At 46.3% G+C, this 17,179-nt stretch overlaps 1 protein-coding gene across 1 annotated transcript in view; it reads right to left on the bottom strand.

Moving 5' to 3' along the window:
• The window catches only part of GMPR (guanosine monophosphate reductase), a 43,847-nt gene continuing 26,668 nt past the window's right edge, over positions 1–17,179 (bottom strand). The window contains exons 8-9 of the mRNA XM_038127030.1: positions 14,778–14,937; positions 1–7,002 (exon numbers count right to left, since the gene is read on the bottom strand). Of these exons, the coding sequence (XP_037982958.1) occupies positions 6,822–7,002; positions 14,778–14,937 (341 nt within the window). The 3' untranslated portion in view covers positions 1–6,821. The remainder of the gene's footprint in view (positions 7,003–14,777; positions 14,938–17,179) is intronic.

Genomic DNA, 17,179 nt, shown 5'->3' with positions numbered 1-17,179 from the left:
TGGGGATGCTGTTCCACATTTTTTCAGCACTTCCTGGTCCAGATGAAATCCAAAGAGTACAACCCTGAGCTAGAAGTGCTTGTAACGAGGTATCCTTGCCCAGCACTAGCAGCAGAATGGTACCCAAGGTGACCCGGCCTTCCAGCCCCTGTCACTGCCCCTTTTTCCCACCACTGCTGCCAGAGCACCAGGAGCAGCTGGTCACACGGTTCCAGTGATGGTCTTGACCAATGGCAAGACTGATGTTGTTCAGAAGCCAAAAGGAGAGGAACCTGAAGCAGTTTCTGAAGAGAGGATCCTTTTCCTGTCCAAAGATTGAGCTGGGCAGCTGGGAGCTGGTGGCAGAGTGGAGAGGGCAAAGTTTCCAGCTGCTCCCATCCCCCTCCTTGGAGGTGACCCAAGCTTCGGCTCCCGCAGGCACAGGGGATGGGAACGCTCGCCCTGTGCAAGTGACCCCCAGGCGCTCAGAAACCAGCCCCAGTTGTGTTACGGTGAAGTGCATTCAGCCAACAGGTAGTATTTATACAATAACCGTCTCTAAGGTTTCCGTAGGTTTTTTCTTGTTGTTAGCTGAAAGGACGCAAGTCTTCCACTGAGGATTTTTTGGAGGCTTCATCCAAGGTTGTTTCTTTTTTGTTAGTTTCTATTTTGAGCAGTTAAAGCTCCTGTGCCCTTTCCCTCGACCACGCAGTAGGTGTGCATTGGAAGTGTTGTTTGCAGCGAGCGGAGTCACTTGTTGAAGCTGTCCTTGCTGTACTGCGAGATTGGTGATGGGCAGAAACTTCAGGGCCCAGATCCTCAGCCAGGGTGGAGCCAGGGTGGGACCACTGGCTCTGCCGGCAGTGCGGGTCTGCCCCTTCACACCTGCTGGCGAGGGGATTCCACCCTGGCATTTGCTTTAAAAGTGCAGGGCCCGGGTACTCTCCCGTTGAACAAGCTCCGCAGAATTCTTGTTCCAGTCCACCGGGTTTGGATCTGGGCAGCTGAGGGCAAAAAAGGGCCGGGAGTTGGCTGCAGGTGGCTCGGATGGCCAGGCGCTTCGCGAAGTTACTAATCTGGTAAGGCATAGATGCAACTCTTCACGACAGTCAGCTAATGTTGAAACTCACTAATGTATGTATTTGCTCCTTTTTTTTTTTTTTTTTTTAATAATGTATTAACTTGTTGAACACTGTTCTTTTCACAGTGTTACAAAAGTGGGGGTGGGGGAATTTCCCAACCTTTTTCAGTTTGGGTGAGCTACTGAAATCCATTTTGTACTAGCTATGTCACCGCTCCCGGCAGCAGCTGGCAGCGGCGCTTGGCCGAGCCGGGGTCAGGTCCAGCCATTCGACATCAGTAGTTTTTAAAGTAATTTTTTTTTTTAATTGTCTAGTATTACTAATGAGGGTTGTTGCAAATCACACTTCCAGTGTAGTTCCTAGTGTAGGCCCAGTAAAAGGGATATCGCAGCTTTGTGTTGGGGAGAAATTGAGCTGACATGGCCAGTACAAAGGAGAAAATAGGGAGGGAATAACGTTTTGCACCTTATTGAAAAGAGGAGAAGATTTTAAGTGCATACAGACATAGTTAAGAGCTTTTATTGTGACAGGAGAACTTTTTTCCATATGCGTGCATACTCTCTGTAATTCCAGTGTAAAATATTGTACTTGCACTAGCTTTTTTAAAACAAATATTAAAAAAATGGAAGAATTCATATTCTATTTTCTAATGGTGGTGTGTCTATTTGTAGGATACACTCGCGTCTGTTTATTGAATTTTATGGTCCCTTTCTTTGATGGTGCTTGCAGGTTTTCTAGGTAGAAATTATTTCATTATTATAATAAAACAATGTTTGATTCAAAATTTGAACAAAATTGTTTTAAAGAAATTGTCTGTATACCAGTACAAGTTTATTGTTTCAGTATACTCGTACTAATAAAATAACAGTGCCAATTGCAAATGAGTGTTTTGTCTTTTATGACTGAAGGGGAGGGAGCTTTCCTAGGGACATAATTTGCCCAATTTAATTCCCTGCCCAGTCCTCCCCCAGCCCTGCCCTGGCAATGCATTTGAGAGCATTGGCTTTTATTTCCAGTGATGCCCAAAGGCGGCCTGTTCCCTCCCACCCATGGCCATAAAACGCTCTGCAGCCCGTCAGGGTGAAGCTCTTTATTGCATAACAAAACCTTGGGAGCAGTTGGGATGATTGGGCCGCGCACACGGGGATGCCACAGCAGAGGGAAGGGGGGCAGCGCTCTCATCACCATCTCAGCAGGGCTGAGCAGGGCAGCAAAACACTGAAAGCCCAGCAGCTTTTTGGCCAATGACACAGAAGCGCTTCACAGTTATCACAGGCAACGCCAGGGAGTTCTGGACTCAAAGATGATTTATGTATGAAAACTTTAGCCAGCAAACACTGGGTCAAATAAATGTTGGGGAAAGCTCGCTTAAGCATTTAGGTGACCACAAATGAAGCTAAGGCTGCAGGGGGTGGTCTGTCCTGAGTGCAGAGCTGTGCCAGCATCTACTCGAGACATGCTTCAACCCCGCTGCCTCTGGCAGCTCCCAGCCTGCTGGCCTTGGTATTGCAGAGGGAAAACTGCTGTTCTTGAGCCCTGGCTTTCCCCCCGCCCCCTTCTACATAAGGCCAAATCTGGCACTGGCTGCAAAAGCCCTCCTGGCTCCAAAAAAGAATTTTTGGTGTAAAACTGGTATTAGCAACTAAACAGCACCATCCTCCGGTGGGGGATGTGAGATGGTGATGGATAGACACTGCACATCCAGCGTCAGAAAGCTGCAGCAACAAGTCTGTCACTAGAGTGGAGTTCAACAGGTATAAAGTAGGGAGTGCTTGGTTCAGAAAAGCTTCAAACTCTCATCATGTCCTTGACTGAAAGCACCTGTCCCAACACAGTGGGGCTTGTTGGGCAAACAGCTGCCAAGTTTCTTCCTTATCCCCATCCTTTCTACCCCTGCTATTGCCTAGCTGAAAGAAGAGACAGGCACATTTTATATGGGAAAAGCTCCCCCAAAGGCAGAGGCTTCTTCTGATCCTGCCTTGTAACTCTCCATATTTACAGGGTGTTCCCATCCTACATTCAACCCCACCATGCCCTAAGGGAGAAGAAAGCGGCACCAAAGCACAGCCAAAGCCCCTGCCCCATGGCCAATGGGAACTGGCTGTTCCAATGAGCAGATGGGAATGTGTTTCTCCCAGAGAATGGAGACCTTTGTGGCTTGTTTTGCACCTGTCAGGATGCTGGCTCAAGGCCCACCCCTTTAGGAACTGCTCACACCTCCAAGGAGGTGTCCACTTGCACAGTGCACTCCTTGCAGCCACCACACAGTCACTGGCGAGTGAGCAAGGCCGCTCCTGTGCCGAGTCCTTCCCTCCCAAGGAGAGTTCTGGTAACCAGGCTCTGTGGGCAGGAGCCCACCCTGCAAAATATGCTGCACTGGGAGCATCAGGGGTGTTAAAGGTGTCCTTATGTTTCAAGAAGCCACAGGCAGACATGCTCAGCAGGGATTGCTTAATGCTTAATTGCTTAACAATGCCCTTTTCAGCATCCCCACTTGTAGGTCTTTGGTATGTTCAAGTGCACCCCTGTGGAGCCAGTGGGAACCTCAACACTGCTCTTGGGAGCTCAGCAATTGCCTGGCTGGGGGAAGCAGGCATGGCTGTGGCTTACAGTACAGGCTGTCACACACAGCATTCCTCTGGACAGGATGGCGTTGGGGTGTAGGGTTAAAGAAGACCTGGTTATGCAGAATGACTCAACATTAAGCATTATTAAGCACTTAAAATTTTCATTTCCCACAAAAGGACACCAAGTAACAAAGAACCCAGTTAGATGTGCAGGTGAGGTAGATCTACAAATGGTACATGGCATTTGTCAGTGGTTGTGGTCTTGATTTGGACCATCCTGCCAGACAAAGTGTGTTCCTGGCTCCCTCTGCCTCAGTTCCTTGTGGGAGGGACAGCAGGCTTGAGCAGGGTACAGGACCTGGAGTTAAGTGAAGATCAGGGCAACAACTGCAGCAAGGAATAGGTGTTAAAGGGGGACTCAAGCGCTTTTTTTATTTTTTTTTGTATTTTCCAGCGTGTCTCAGAGTTGCATATATACAGTGTCAGTGGTGAGCACTGACATAGCTAAGGGTTATTCCTCACGAAATTCACATGTAACTGGGTGAGATGCAGACATGCCACCAGTTCAGCCTTTCTGTATCTCATTTCTCTCGAGATGCCGCTCATATTTGGAGAGAAGAAAATGAAAGAAAACATGCTGCTTATCAAAACAGTGGTAAGGCCCGCTATTCAGAAAACCAAATACCTAACATGAAAACTTTATCAGTCACCATTCATGGCATCAATGCCATTCACAGACTGAAGAATTCTGGGGACTGCTTAAGAATAGCTTGTCCCTCTCCTATTAGTCACTGATCAGAGGTATGTGCAGGAGGGGAAAGAAAGGAGGTGGAAGAGTGGCCCCATTTGCCACACTTGTAGAGAGGCAGTCTCCCCTTGCCCCCAGCACCTGCCCTTTGGAAAATAAACTGTTCTGAGGCCATCATGAAGCTGCTTGGTTTGGTGTGCGCATGATCTTTTAAAAAAATGTTTACAAATATATATATTTTCTTATATGCATATGTATTTCTTAAATTCCACTTAGAAATGTAGCTAAAAAAAGTAGGAAAGCATAGTGAGAGTGGGCATGAGACCAGCAGAGTGCTGTACTTCCCACATCTGAAGGCACAGTGTGGAGACACAGCTGTGGTCAGGCCTGGGTCATGGTGGTCCAACCCCACTCCTGACAGAGTTGTCCAATTGCTTCCCCTCTACATCACATGAATAGAGGAACAGTGCTGTCCCACAGCTGTACTGATGCAGAGAGGTCACACTGCCCCAGCTCTGGGCCTAGTGCAGCTGAGAGCAGTAGGTGGCCCATGGTGCCTTTCTGTGGTGGAGAAGCCTGGAATTCTCTTAACATGATGCTTCCAGGATGGAGGGAACAGCGATCAGGGCCTGGATTCACAGGGCCTGCTTCTCTTCTGCATTCACATTCCTTTATGATATGTGGGCAAGACAAATGGTCCTTGCAGCCAGCACAAGCATAATCTGTGCTCACATTAAGGCCCTCATTCTCTTCCAAAGCAGAGGAAGAGGTCATCCCACAATTAAGAATTACATCCTACATGCTAAATGGAAGACATTTAAAATACCAGGCAATTTAGAAGATACCCTGTGATTTTTCTAATGTGCACAACACACTTAAAAATCACCAGGGATCAGCTTGTGGCCTGGATTTGCTTCTCAGCACGGTTAACTGTACCAGTCCTTGTGATTGGCTTTTTGAGCAGTCCAGCATATGAGTTTAATTCTACAGCTTCTCTTTGCTATTCCTTTTCCTACAGATCACTTTTTTTTCTTTTCAAAGGAAGCCTGCCTCTTTCCACACATGTCTACAGGAGGGGAATTTAAGACTCTGAAGTAAGTAACATTAGCCACATTATGATCTCAGCAGCAGTTAAAAGTAAGTGGCCAAGCATTATTAATTCATTGGTGCTCACTTTCACATCATTTATCATATCAAGCTACTGTGGTATTCATGTGGATGCAACGTGTATTTCCAAAGAAATTTTCACTGTGATTTATCAATTAATTATCAAGCCATTACACTTTACTGAGGTGTTACCCAGAGTCTCAAACAGTCACTACTGCCTTTAGAGCAAATGCTTTAACTCCATCTCAGCCTGACAGTGTCTTGCAATCAACCAGGCTGTTCTGCCAAAAGTTCTCTCTTGCTTTACATGATGTCAAGGACTGCAAAGGAGTGGTACCACATAACCAGAAGGCAATTTGATCCCTCTGGCCTCTTCCACCTGGCCACAGACAATGCACTGCACAGCGTTTTTACATCTTTGCTAAATGGATGCGAGGAGGCAAGGGAACAGGGAGGGCTACAAAGAATTGTCCCCCCTTGTCAGGCTTACAGTTGCTGAGCTTCAATGTCTTAAAAACCTGTTCCCAGAGAGCAGGTAAAAGCAGGAACCCAGGTAATTCAATAACTGCACTTATGATAAAGCAGGCAAGCTCTGAAAAGTGATCACCTGAATGATATCCTCAGATGGGGGCAGGGGGGCCAGCACGGTTTTGCTACATTCAGTGCCCGCTTCTCTGAAGGGGCAAGTCCATTGAATAGGGAGGTTTAAGTAAGAACAGCAACATCAGCCCTGTGAACTGAAAGTGACAGAGATCTGGCATTTTTAGCATCACATGTCACCAGCAGCCAGGCTGCATCTACCATCCACCTCTGGCAGCTGTGCTATAACATCCATTCTTTAGCCAGAAAAAAAAGATGAAGAGAATTTGAGGTTTTTTTCCCTCCATGCAATTCCTTGCATCTTTTTTCTCCCAGCCTGCAATTTCTGAAAGGTGCACTGCCAGAAAGTGGTGGTAGCTGACAGGTCAGTCTTAGAAAAGGGAATGTGTGAATGTGTGCAGGCGTTAACAGCCATGTCTGTATGAGCCAATTCCTTGTTAACTGAGGTTTCAGCAGCTATTTATCAGAGGGGGGAAAAAACCAGGTGAAGAAATGATTAAAAAATAAAATAGGCACAACGATAAAAGATGAGGCAATTGCATTTTGAATCAATGGCCTTGTGTTAATAGCATGACCTTCCCCTTCCAAATCCAAGCCATAGCCAATGGCTATGACACTGCCGTTCTGAGAGAGAGAGGGAAGTTTGCCACTAACACAATATGGAGGAGAAAGCAAAGGAAAAGAGCAGCCCTTCCTGCTCTTCTTCCCTACCCCTCTCTCCAGCCCCCCAGGCCTAGGCTAGGAGAAGACCTCGTTGTGCTGCTGGGTGACCCGGATAAACGTCGTTCTCTTGCTCAGTTCCTTGAGTTTGGCAGCTCCCACGTAGGTGCAGGTGGAGCGCAGCCCCCCGAGGATGTCCAGGATGGTGTGTTCCACATCCCCTTTGTATGGTACCTCCACAGTCTTGCCCTCTGAAGCCCTGGAGAAGAGATCAGTCATTGCATTCATACGGATGCAAAACATGAGTGTGTTTAATGGAGAATTGTGGAATTTAACTCTGCAGGCTGCAGTTTACAAACGTGCCCCCAGCTTTACTGCTTGCTGCTTGGTGCTCTCAAGCACTGAAACACCTCAGCTCCACTCACCACCAACACTGAGAAGTAGAAGCAGACAGATCTTGTAGATGCTCCAATATCCCATAAGTTTATTTACAGATCTGGCCCTTCCTCCCCTCTACCATCTGCCTACAAGCAAGTGGAACTTCCAGCTTTATTGAAAAGTAAATTTGACTGTGAGAGCTGCAAGCTTTAAAGTTTAAGGAATGGCCAGACTCAAACAGAGAAATGTTGGAGCTGGCTGTCAGTAGGCATCACCCAGCACAGCTCTACAGAGGGTTCACGGCCCCTGGGCTCTGTCCCTAGTTACTGATCAGACACAGATGGAAGTGCTCTGGCTGTCTCCTACCAGTGTGATTCTCCAGAGCTCACAGAGAGAGAGAGAGAGTGGGAAATCTGTCACAGAAACCTGCTGCATAGCTGTCCCTTGAAGCTAAAAGGTGATCTAGCACAATTCAGTGCCAGGCAAAAAGGCCAGAAAAATACCAGTGCTGTGAATACTGTCAAATGCTGGTGCATGCCAGCACAGACTATGCTGTTCTCAAAAAGCACATCTGAAGAGTTACATGATGGAAGAATCCAGGCAAATAACTTACACTCCTCCTCCAGCTTTCTCCAGCACCATGTTCAGCAATCCCTCCTGTAGCAGAGACCCTTAATCAGGTGATCAGTGGGATCAGCAGCTGATCCCACTACACTTTAGAGTAAGCTTGTCTGCCTGGCACACTGGCTCTTCTGGAAAGGCAAGCCTTGGGAAGGGAGGGTCTAAGACAGATGTGGGAGGCAAGAGGAGATGTTTTCCTTCTGCCCTACAAAATGGAGGCAGAAATCATGGCAGCGGTCTGTCATTATTCTAAATGTGGCTTTATTTGCTTCTTCCTTAAAAAAGTTTCCAGGGGATAGCACAAGAAAGGGCATGCCTGTTTGTAGGCTCCATTTGTGAATCATTAACAACAGCAACAGCTGCTATGTGGAGGTACTTCAGTGTGAGCCTGGCTATATTTCATCCTGTTAGTTTAAATGTGAGGTCACAGCCCTAGGGAGACATAAAGGCGAAGTGTTGATATGCCATGTGAGTAAGGAGCCATGATTAATCTTCCTACATCTGATGAGTAATTGACTCTTTCTTGAAACTCTTGAATAAACACTAGAGTGAGTGACCAGTGGAAGATGGATGTGCCACTGGCATCTTGCAGACTGCACAGGGCTTAGGAGTCTGCTGTATGGCCTGTGCTGCTGGAAGTTCCTAGGCTTTTATTTTCAGCTCCACAGCCAGAAGGAAAAGGCTGGATCCATGAAATTACTCTCATGCCACTGTTACTGGCTTTTGGCCATGCCCATCTCTTCCAGTCAAAGTCAGGAGCTTGAGCTCAGGCTCCAGGGAGCTTCCTGCAAAATTGTGAGGGACAGTGCGTGTCTGGGATTTGCAGAAACCAGTGCAAATTCTACCACGTCCTGCCACCTGAAGAGCTCTGCATGCTGTTCTGGGCAAGGAGTGCAGGGTTTACTGCATTCCTGCATGGCCATCCATTCAGTTCACACATGACAGGTCAATTACCTGACCCACGAGTGCACCATCAGTTCAAATGTAAACTCCCTGTCAATTCGTGCTTAAGCATCCTGTGGGTCATAAGCTGCACATTGCTCCAGTGAGCATGAATGCTTGGTGGTCCTTTTTTCAGTGAAAAAATACAGAAATGGGTGATGGCTACAGCCACTGCCCCTGGGAGACGTTCCTGCAGTGGCTGCAATGGTGTTAGGAAGCTGAAGCTTGTGGCTTGCCACTTTAGGCTATGGAGACCAAGATCTAGAAAAGTGGTGAACACCTAATGACACAGCCCCAAAGCTCTGACAGCTAAACACTTGCTATTGCTCCTCGAAGTGTCAGCTGGTGGGATGTCCTGTTGATCAAGGAGTAACCTGCAGATACCATACTGGGGAAAATACACTAGAAGAGAGGTGTGAAATTAGCTCCGCAGCCTTGTCCACCCGGATAAGGGGATGAAGGTTCTGATGAATATATACTCAAGCTGTGCTAACATTTACCCCAACAGTCTTGTCCCCAGAGGAAACGGGTTTTTAAGAGACAGCATGTTGCTCAGACCAAGCTGAGGAGTCATCTGGTTCCCAGGGAAGCATGGGTGGAATTTCACTACATGTATGCACACACTGGTGCACTGTTAATTGCTGTAGTCTGGCCCAGGGGTGGGATCCGTGTCCATATGGGTATATAACCAAATGTTAACGCCTTTAACACAGTGCTCAGGATGGAGGAGAGACATTTAGTAAGTGAACTGCCACAGTATTAATCCCTGGTGCTGGTCCACGGGGAGGAAAAATGGAGTTTTTAACTTATGTATGTTAAGACTGTGATGATGTCCAAAGAGTTCATATTGGATTAACCTTCTAAGAGCTCCCCAATATGTGCTTTCCCAAGGAGTGACATACAGGCCATAAATTGCTGGGCGTGCTGTGTTCTTGTGTGAGTGCCAGATTAGTTCATGCATGAGCACTGAATAAATTAATGCACGAGTGCCCAATTAATTCATGCATGAATAGCCAGTAATTTCTGCATAAGCATCCAATCAGTTCATGCATGCATGCCCAAATTATTTACATCCAAACACCCTGTTAGTACATTCATGAGTGCCCAACATGATGAGCACCCAGCTGACTTCCACCAGCACCCACATGGGTGCTGTGCTGGGCAAACACAGTAGGGTTCAGGTGACATGGGGGGCCAGTGGGACCTGTGCGGGAGAAGGCCACGACCTGCATCATTCCAGATATGTTCCACCTGGCTCCAAAAATGGTGTGAGCCACCAAACTTTCAGGAAGTCAGAGGAGCACATGACACCTCTCCTCAAGTGTATTTATGAAACAGCAGTGGCCACTGGGAGAGGAGACAAGCCTGGAGACACCTGAGGAGAAGTGCAGCTAGAGGCACCCTTGAAAAGGAGGTGGTGCTCCATGCCAATGGTGTGCACTCCCAAAGGGAGTGTAGTCTCTGTGTGATTCATGCTAGAACAGGAACAGCTATAAAGGAACTGTGTCCTGTGGACAGCCCTCAGTGTTGACAACACACTAGTGTTTTAGTTATTGCCAAGCTGTGGTTACTGCAAGTCAAGGACTATCCTCTTCCTCACACCACCCCACCAGCAAGTAGGCTGGGGGCACAAGAAATTGGGATGGGACACAGCCAGGACAGCTGAGACAAACTGGCCAAAGGGACACTCCATACCATATGGCAACAGGCTCAGTATATAAACTAGGGGGGAAAGCTGGCTGGGGCCATTGCCCAAGAACTGGCTGGGCATTGGTTGGCGAGTGGTGAAAAATTGTGTATAACTTGTTTTGTACATTATTATTGCTGTTGTTATTGTCCCTTCCCTTTCTGTCCTACTAAACTGTCTTTATCTCAACCCATGAATTTTGCTGGTTTTTCCCAATTCTCTCTCCCATCTCACTGGGGGGTGGAGTGAGCGAGTGCTTGTGTGGCGTTTAGCTGCCTACCGGGATAAACCATGACAATGGATTACACGGGCTGTCACAAAAGCTGGCACACTTGGCAGAGAGCTGCATAAGCAAGTCAGCAGGAACTGCTGAGGTTTTTGCTGCTCTGACATCTCTCCTGGAGTTATGACCCAAAAGTAACCCCTTCTCAGAAAGAAAGGTGATGACAGAGCAATTGAGGCTCCCAGTGGCTGGGAAAGGTGTGCTCAGATGCTCTCAGCAGTAACTCTGACTCTTGCCAGCCCCTGAACAGCAAGAGAAAACTATTTGCTTCAGACTTTTTGCATAGGGCCCAGTCTGCGGTGCCCCTCCTGACCAGCTGAAAGCTGCTGCATGGAGGGATGTGTGTGGTGAGTAGGAATCCTGGCAGGCTGCATGGGATGAAACACATGTGATGGTGCTCTGTCAGCCCAGCAAAATGTGGGTCAGAATAAAGGGGTCGGGCTGCCCTGGCATGAAGCAATCTTTTGAGTGGGGCATATAAGAAATGGAGGAAGTGGGGGCAGGTCTTCCAGGCCATCATTTGGGACACACAAGATGGTAAGCAGCAGCCGGCAGTGGGTGCTATTCTGTCTCTGTGACCAAAATTTCACCCTGCAGTTAATATAAAGTGCCCAAACCCAGCTTAGTAGCAGCTGTGAATTGCTGAGTGGCCACAACAGAACTGCAGCACTCATACAAAACCTGTGAAATTTCAAAAGGGTTAACAAAAACAAATTGGCTCGAACTGAACAATACTGCATGCATCCTCAGTCCCTGCTTGCCTTATTTCTCTTCTCCCACAAAAGAAACATAAAAATTGCCTTTCAGAAATCCCCAGCTCTGATTCATATTCCTCATGGAAGGAAGTGAAAATGTAAAAATAAGCCAATATATAAATGACATAAGATTAATGAAAGTGAGTACACAGATTAAATGGGATCAGCTTGACATATTCATTACAAAAACAATTACTCTCGTGACTTTATTCCCTGCCACAGCCATCTCACCTTATCTGTCAGTTTTAATGTAACTGCTGCAGGCTCAGGTTCTACAGCCAACACGTGTAATTTTGAGAAGATGAAGTTAAATGACAAGCAGTCTGATTCTGCAGGGGACTGAGCACACTGAGCTCCCCACTACTTGATTAACACACTGTGAGTGTTCAGGCTCTTTTAAAGACAAACCAGCTTATTTGGGTCACTACTACAGACTTACAGCTGGGCTTTTTAAATGCATATAAAGGAGCACCACTGGCTTGACCTGTTTGGGTCAAATTTGGGGTATCCAGTACTTAAAATGCTGACTAAGAAACTTTTTGGTTCAAGCTTGCCATCAGCTAAACTAGGAACTTCCTGTAACTTTTACTATAAGAGCAATTAAAAGAAAACCTTGTGCTGTTTCAAATCCCCCTTCAATGCCCAGCACATTTACAATGCTGGATTTAGCAGCTGCTATTTTTAAACCACAGTGACACTCATGCTGGGACAGGCCAAGGAAGACCGAGCCTGAGGCTGGTGCAGGTAGCCAGGTCAGTGTCATGGCTATAGTGAAGATGAGTATCAGCACATCCCTAGTTAGGAGCCAAGGCTCACAGATTTAGTGTTTGGAGCTGTTGTATCTAGCAGTAGATTGGGAGACTCCTCCTATGCTACCTATTAGTGGCACAGAAATGCAGTATTTCAACAGAGACTAAAAATTACAGATTGTGCTCCTGCTCCCTTGCTGCTGAGAAAGTTTCAGAACCTGGGCCCCAGGGAGTTCTCAAATCGAGGATGCAGATCAAAATACAGCTATGGATCAAGCCAAATCTGTAAAGCATTGCCCATAATGACCTCAAAAGGTTTGGTATTGATTGAGCCAAATACAGCGCCTTTCTGTATAACCTTTGCTCCTACAAGACGGGATACTTGCACTTTATTTCATTTTTAAGAAGGACCAGTGGCAATTAGTTCTCCTGATGGCAACAAATTTTGTTGCCAGATCAGACATATCCAATTAGGTAGAATAGAATTTAGGAGCTGCCTTAGTCCTTTGTCCTCCTGGTACAGCCAGCTTTCTCAAACTCTTCCTACATCTTTCACCAGCTCTGTGGAGGCCAGGCCCTAATGACTGTGCTGCACTGAGATCCACGCAGCACACCTGGGCTGCTCAGTGATCTCTCAGGGAGATGCCATTAACCACATGCCTGAGCAACACCAGGCCTTTCCCACACTCCAGCTGACTCAGGTACAGGGTAGCACAGGACAGGGAATGATCATTCAGGTAAAGGCTGCCAGCAATTGGCAATTGCCACCTTTATATTATGAGACACTTATTAGTGCTGTCCACTCAGACCATTTGTTCAGAGGCTTTGATGATAAGACGACTTGCTGGGAAAAAAAGAAAAAAGAGCCCCCAGACTGTGCGCTGCTTCTGGGCACTGGCATATGAACCCAAAGTGAATCACAGCTCAGAGATATGCAACCCCATCTGTCTGGTGCATCATTTCAGCTTGTCTCAGATGCAGATGGCATCTTGTGCAGCTCTTTCTTCTGTAAAAAAGAGTTGTGTTTGAAAGCGAAAACACTGAACAGGGTGCCTAGAGACCTGATGGATGCCCCATGCCTGGAAACACTCTAGGCCAAGCTGGACAGGGCTCTGAGCAAACTCATCTAGTTGAAGATGCCCCTGCTCATTACAGGGACGTTGAACTAGAATGAACCTTAAAGGTCCCTTTCAACCCAAATGATTCTGTGATGCCACAAACTAGGCCATGATCTAGGTTGTAAATGCTCCGACAGAGGTTAAATTTTACCACTTTGCACTCCACTAAGTGCTATGGGAACAAATGCACAATTTTATGGTGCAGACAAAAACCACCACAGGAGTCAATTCTGGGATGGAAAACAGGAGGTGGGATCAAAGATCCTTCTATCTAGCATGACATCTGAGATTGCTATCTATCAGCTTGTCTCTGTGTCAAAGCATGTATTCCATTTTGTTTTGTGGATCTCATTCTGCTTTACATTCTGTGCTGTCACCTTCACAGAGCTGCAACTCTTACCCATGGTAGCAGCTGGACACATTGAGAAAAACCTGTATGCTGGAGTGGTTGTAGCAGATGAGGCCAACAAAACCCATCAATCCTGACTGTCTGGCTGGAACTGCAGGTGTACTGAGACTCCAGCAAACAGCAGTTTACCAGATGAGACCAGAGCCTGAATCTATGTCAGCAGAGAAGAATCAAAAGGGACCCCTCAATAAACCAGTGTTTACTGTAAGACAAGAGTCATTCCCTAATGAAGTATGTAAGAGCCATGTTGTCCAAGGGTAGTGACTAAGACTGCCACTCAAAAGAGAAAAGTCACAGAGGTTTTCTGATGTCATCTGCTTTTCCAAGAAGTCAACATTCTCAGCACTTTCCAGAGTAAAACAGCAATGGACAACAGATTTCTCTGCAAAATCTGTCTTCCTTTCCTCTCCCCTGAGGAGTTAGCTCAAAAATTAAGCTTCTGCATTCTGCATTATTTGAGGCTACTCTGGTGCTCTGTTACCAAAAGAGGGCTGGGAAAACTGTACAGCAGGCTTCTGCTGCCTATGAAGACTGCCCAGCAAATGCAGAAAGGAGTCCCAGAGCTGCTGCTGGTGACTGAGTGCTTTGGAAGTCCTGGGCCCTCATCTCTGTACTGGGGAAACCCCCGCTGAGCTTCACCAGCTCACCAGCACCCACTTTGTGCAAGCAGAAGGGAGCATGTGGGTTAGCTGGGAATCCCTACACCAAGAACACACCCAATATGGACAAGCAAAGGGACAGAAACTGCAGCCTGGTATGTTATGTTCCAGCATTTAGTCATACACATCCTGAAGGAGCAATAAGTCAGAAGAGTGCCTAATGACTTCCCAGACCACACAACTGGTGCAGCAGTGACAGCACACCACACCAGCTGCAAACGAGTGAACATCACTGCTCTTAGCTAGCCAATCCCAGCTCTTTCTCCCTGTCTCCCTCTGGATGTCATCCCTCCCTCAGATCTGCTGTTGTGAGTGTAGGCAACAGCTGCTTCAATGGGAGTAGCAGCATAGGCCTGTTTCCTTCTGCCCAATTCTACTCCAAAATTTCCTGGATGGAGGGCTCACTGCAATTGCTCCTGTGTAGAATTCATACCTGTATTCAGCAACCCCTCCTGCATGCTTCTTCATGGCTGTATCAGAGCTCATTCCATAGAATAGTTTCACCTTCTTGCCGTTCCTTTCTATAATGTCTCCAGCACTCTGGTCATGGCCTGCAAACATTCCTCCAATCATGACGAAGTCAGCACCAGCTCCTGTGATCAGCAAAAGGACACGTAAAAAAACAAGGAAAGGAGAAGGTGAAAGCCAAAGCAAGAACACAGTGATCTCTGAAAACAATCGCCAGCATTTAATAGTTTGGTATGGAGTCCCCTCCTGTAATTGTCACAGCAAACTTGGACGAAAAGTTTTACTTCAGAATTGACACAGGCTGAATTGTATTTCTCTGGTACTTTAAATGGAAAAAAACCTTTTCTGTTACAATGTCAAAGATATGTATTATTCTACTCTATCCTACAACCTTTTATTTTCAAATTCAGTTTCAACCCTTTACTTCATAATAGTATCTGAGCACAATTCCTTATTAACTGTGACGGCAGCAATCAGCCATCCTAAACACAGGGCTGGGACCTGTTAACTCTGTACAGCTCACAGAGAAGCGGATGGTTCCTACTTCAAGAGCTTTCTAGGCCACAAGTGAGAGTGGGAATGTACCCTGAAGGAAAGCAGACTCATGGATGTAATGTAATCCCCCCAGCAATGACATAAAATGATTCAGATTTTTAACTGAAATTTTAATTTTTCAAGTCCATCACCTGTATGTGTTCAGTGTTCTTCTGGATGATTCCTAGTCAAAGAGATCTGGATGGTCTGCATTTGGTTCCTGTTTAAAAATTCTGGTGCAAGGACCATCACTCCTGGGTTCTACAGTTCTCAGCACACACCACAAAGGAAGTCTAACCCATAGCTACAACTCCTAAATATGTTCCACATACTGAACAGCAACGCTAATACTCAATCGTGACTGTTCAGTCTGTCTATCTCCTCTGGCTTTGTAAATCATGAAATTGGCTCCGCTGGGAGTAAGATCAGGAAGAAGGTTTTTGGAATCATTCTTAATTTTCTACTGTGATCTCCAATATTTCCAGCTGGGCTGGAACTATTCCACCAGCAGCTCCTCCTGAGATATTTTGGCACATCTAGTCTTACTTGGAAAAGTTTGGCTTTTAGTCTTTTATGAGCCCGTGGTGACCCAACCCTGAAACAAAGCATTTTCCTGTTCATACTCTCTGTTTCTTCAATGTGTATGTGCCAGAACAGGCCTCCCCTTTGCTCAGCTTCTTCCCAGAACTGGCAGAAGAACTGAGCTATAAACCACACTTCACAGAAAGCAGATGAGCTTGAACTACACCCACCCTCCTAAGAACAAATCTGAACTCTGGGGAGATCCCAGACTAGGTAAGTCTGGCATTAGGATTTGCTCTGATCTCTGTCACTATCCAAACAATAGCACCAGACCTTGAAATCTGAGAAGTGAAATCCCAATCACATCTGCTCAGCTTCTACCAAACCTGAAGTTGAGAATATTTTGATCTTAGAACACATGACAAGAGTGAAGTGTGCCAGTTCCTCCCTCCACCCCTTTGCCAAAGAGCAGAGCTGGCAGCAGTGCCTGGGGGCAGAGCACCCAGCTGCTCTGCTGACCTCACCTCCCTTTGCCTGGTGCCTGCTTGAAAGGAACACTGTGTCCATGGTAAAGGGATACTAAAAATGAAGCTTGTGCAAAGCACATCAGAAGCAATATTTATAGTCAAGCACCCATTCAGGTATCCTATCATGTCAGCTGCCTGGCAGATTTCTCCTGAGCTTTCTTGTTTCAGATGGCTGAGTTTTAAAATCTTGGTTCGACTCATGTCTGCTACTACTATTAACCTGCCAAAAACAAAGGGAATACTCATCTTTTAATTACTGGTGGCAAATTCCTGTTGCTACCTAGCACAACCTTGCTCCATCTTTGCAAAAAACAATTATCTAGTACAAGTACCTAGAAACCTAGTTTATATTTTCTTCATGGGTGGAAGAAAACATGAGAAAGAAGGGACAGATTTGAGGTCAAGGCTGCAAAGAGGGCGTTTTTCCCCTGCCCTTTGCAGCCTTGAGTGCATCCAGAATGCCAAAAGACATTCTGGATTCTGCCGTGTCAATAGTATCTCCTGATCTCCAATTCTAGTGCCATTTTTGGTTGTGGGTCTTACAGCCTTCAAATTAATAATGCAAAAGGCACAGGAAAACTACACTTCAAAGTCACAGAATTTTGATTCCTGTGCACTTCTGTATCTATTTATTATTTTCCTTTTGGCTGCATATTTTTGGGAGGGAAGCAAATATGTTTCAATTACGGGATTGAAACTCATCCAACTTGAGTAACTTTTGCAAACTACAACATAATTCATCAAGCTATTCCAGAAGAGAGGAGCTATGTTACAGCAGATGCAG

The sequence above is a fragment of the Motacilla alba genome, chromosome 2, assembly GCF_015832195.1.
Source record: "Motacilla alba alba isolate MOTALB_02 chromosome 2, Motacilla_alba_V1.0_pri, whole genome shotgun sequence".
Taxonomy (NCBI): Eukaryota; Metazoa; Chordata; class Aves; order Passeriformes; family Motacillidae; genus Motacilla; species Motacilla alba.
Note: the sequence above shows the minus strand (reverse complement) of the source record. Positions and strands in the feature narration are given on the sequence as shown.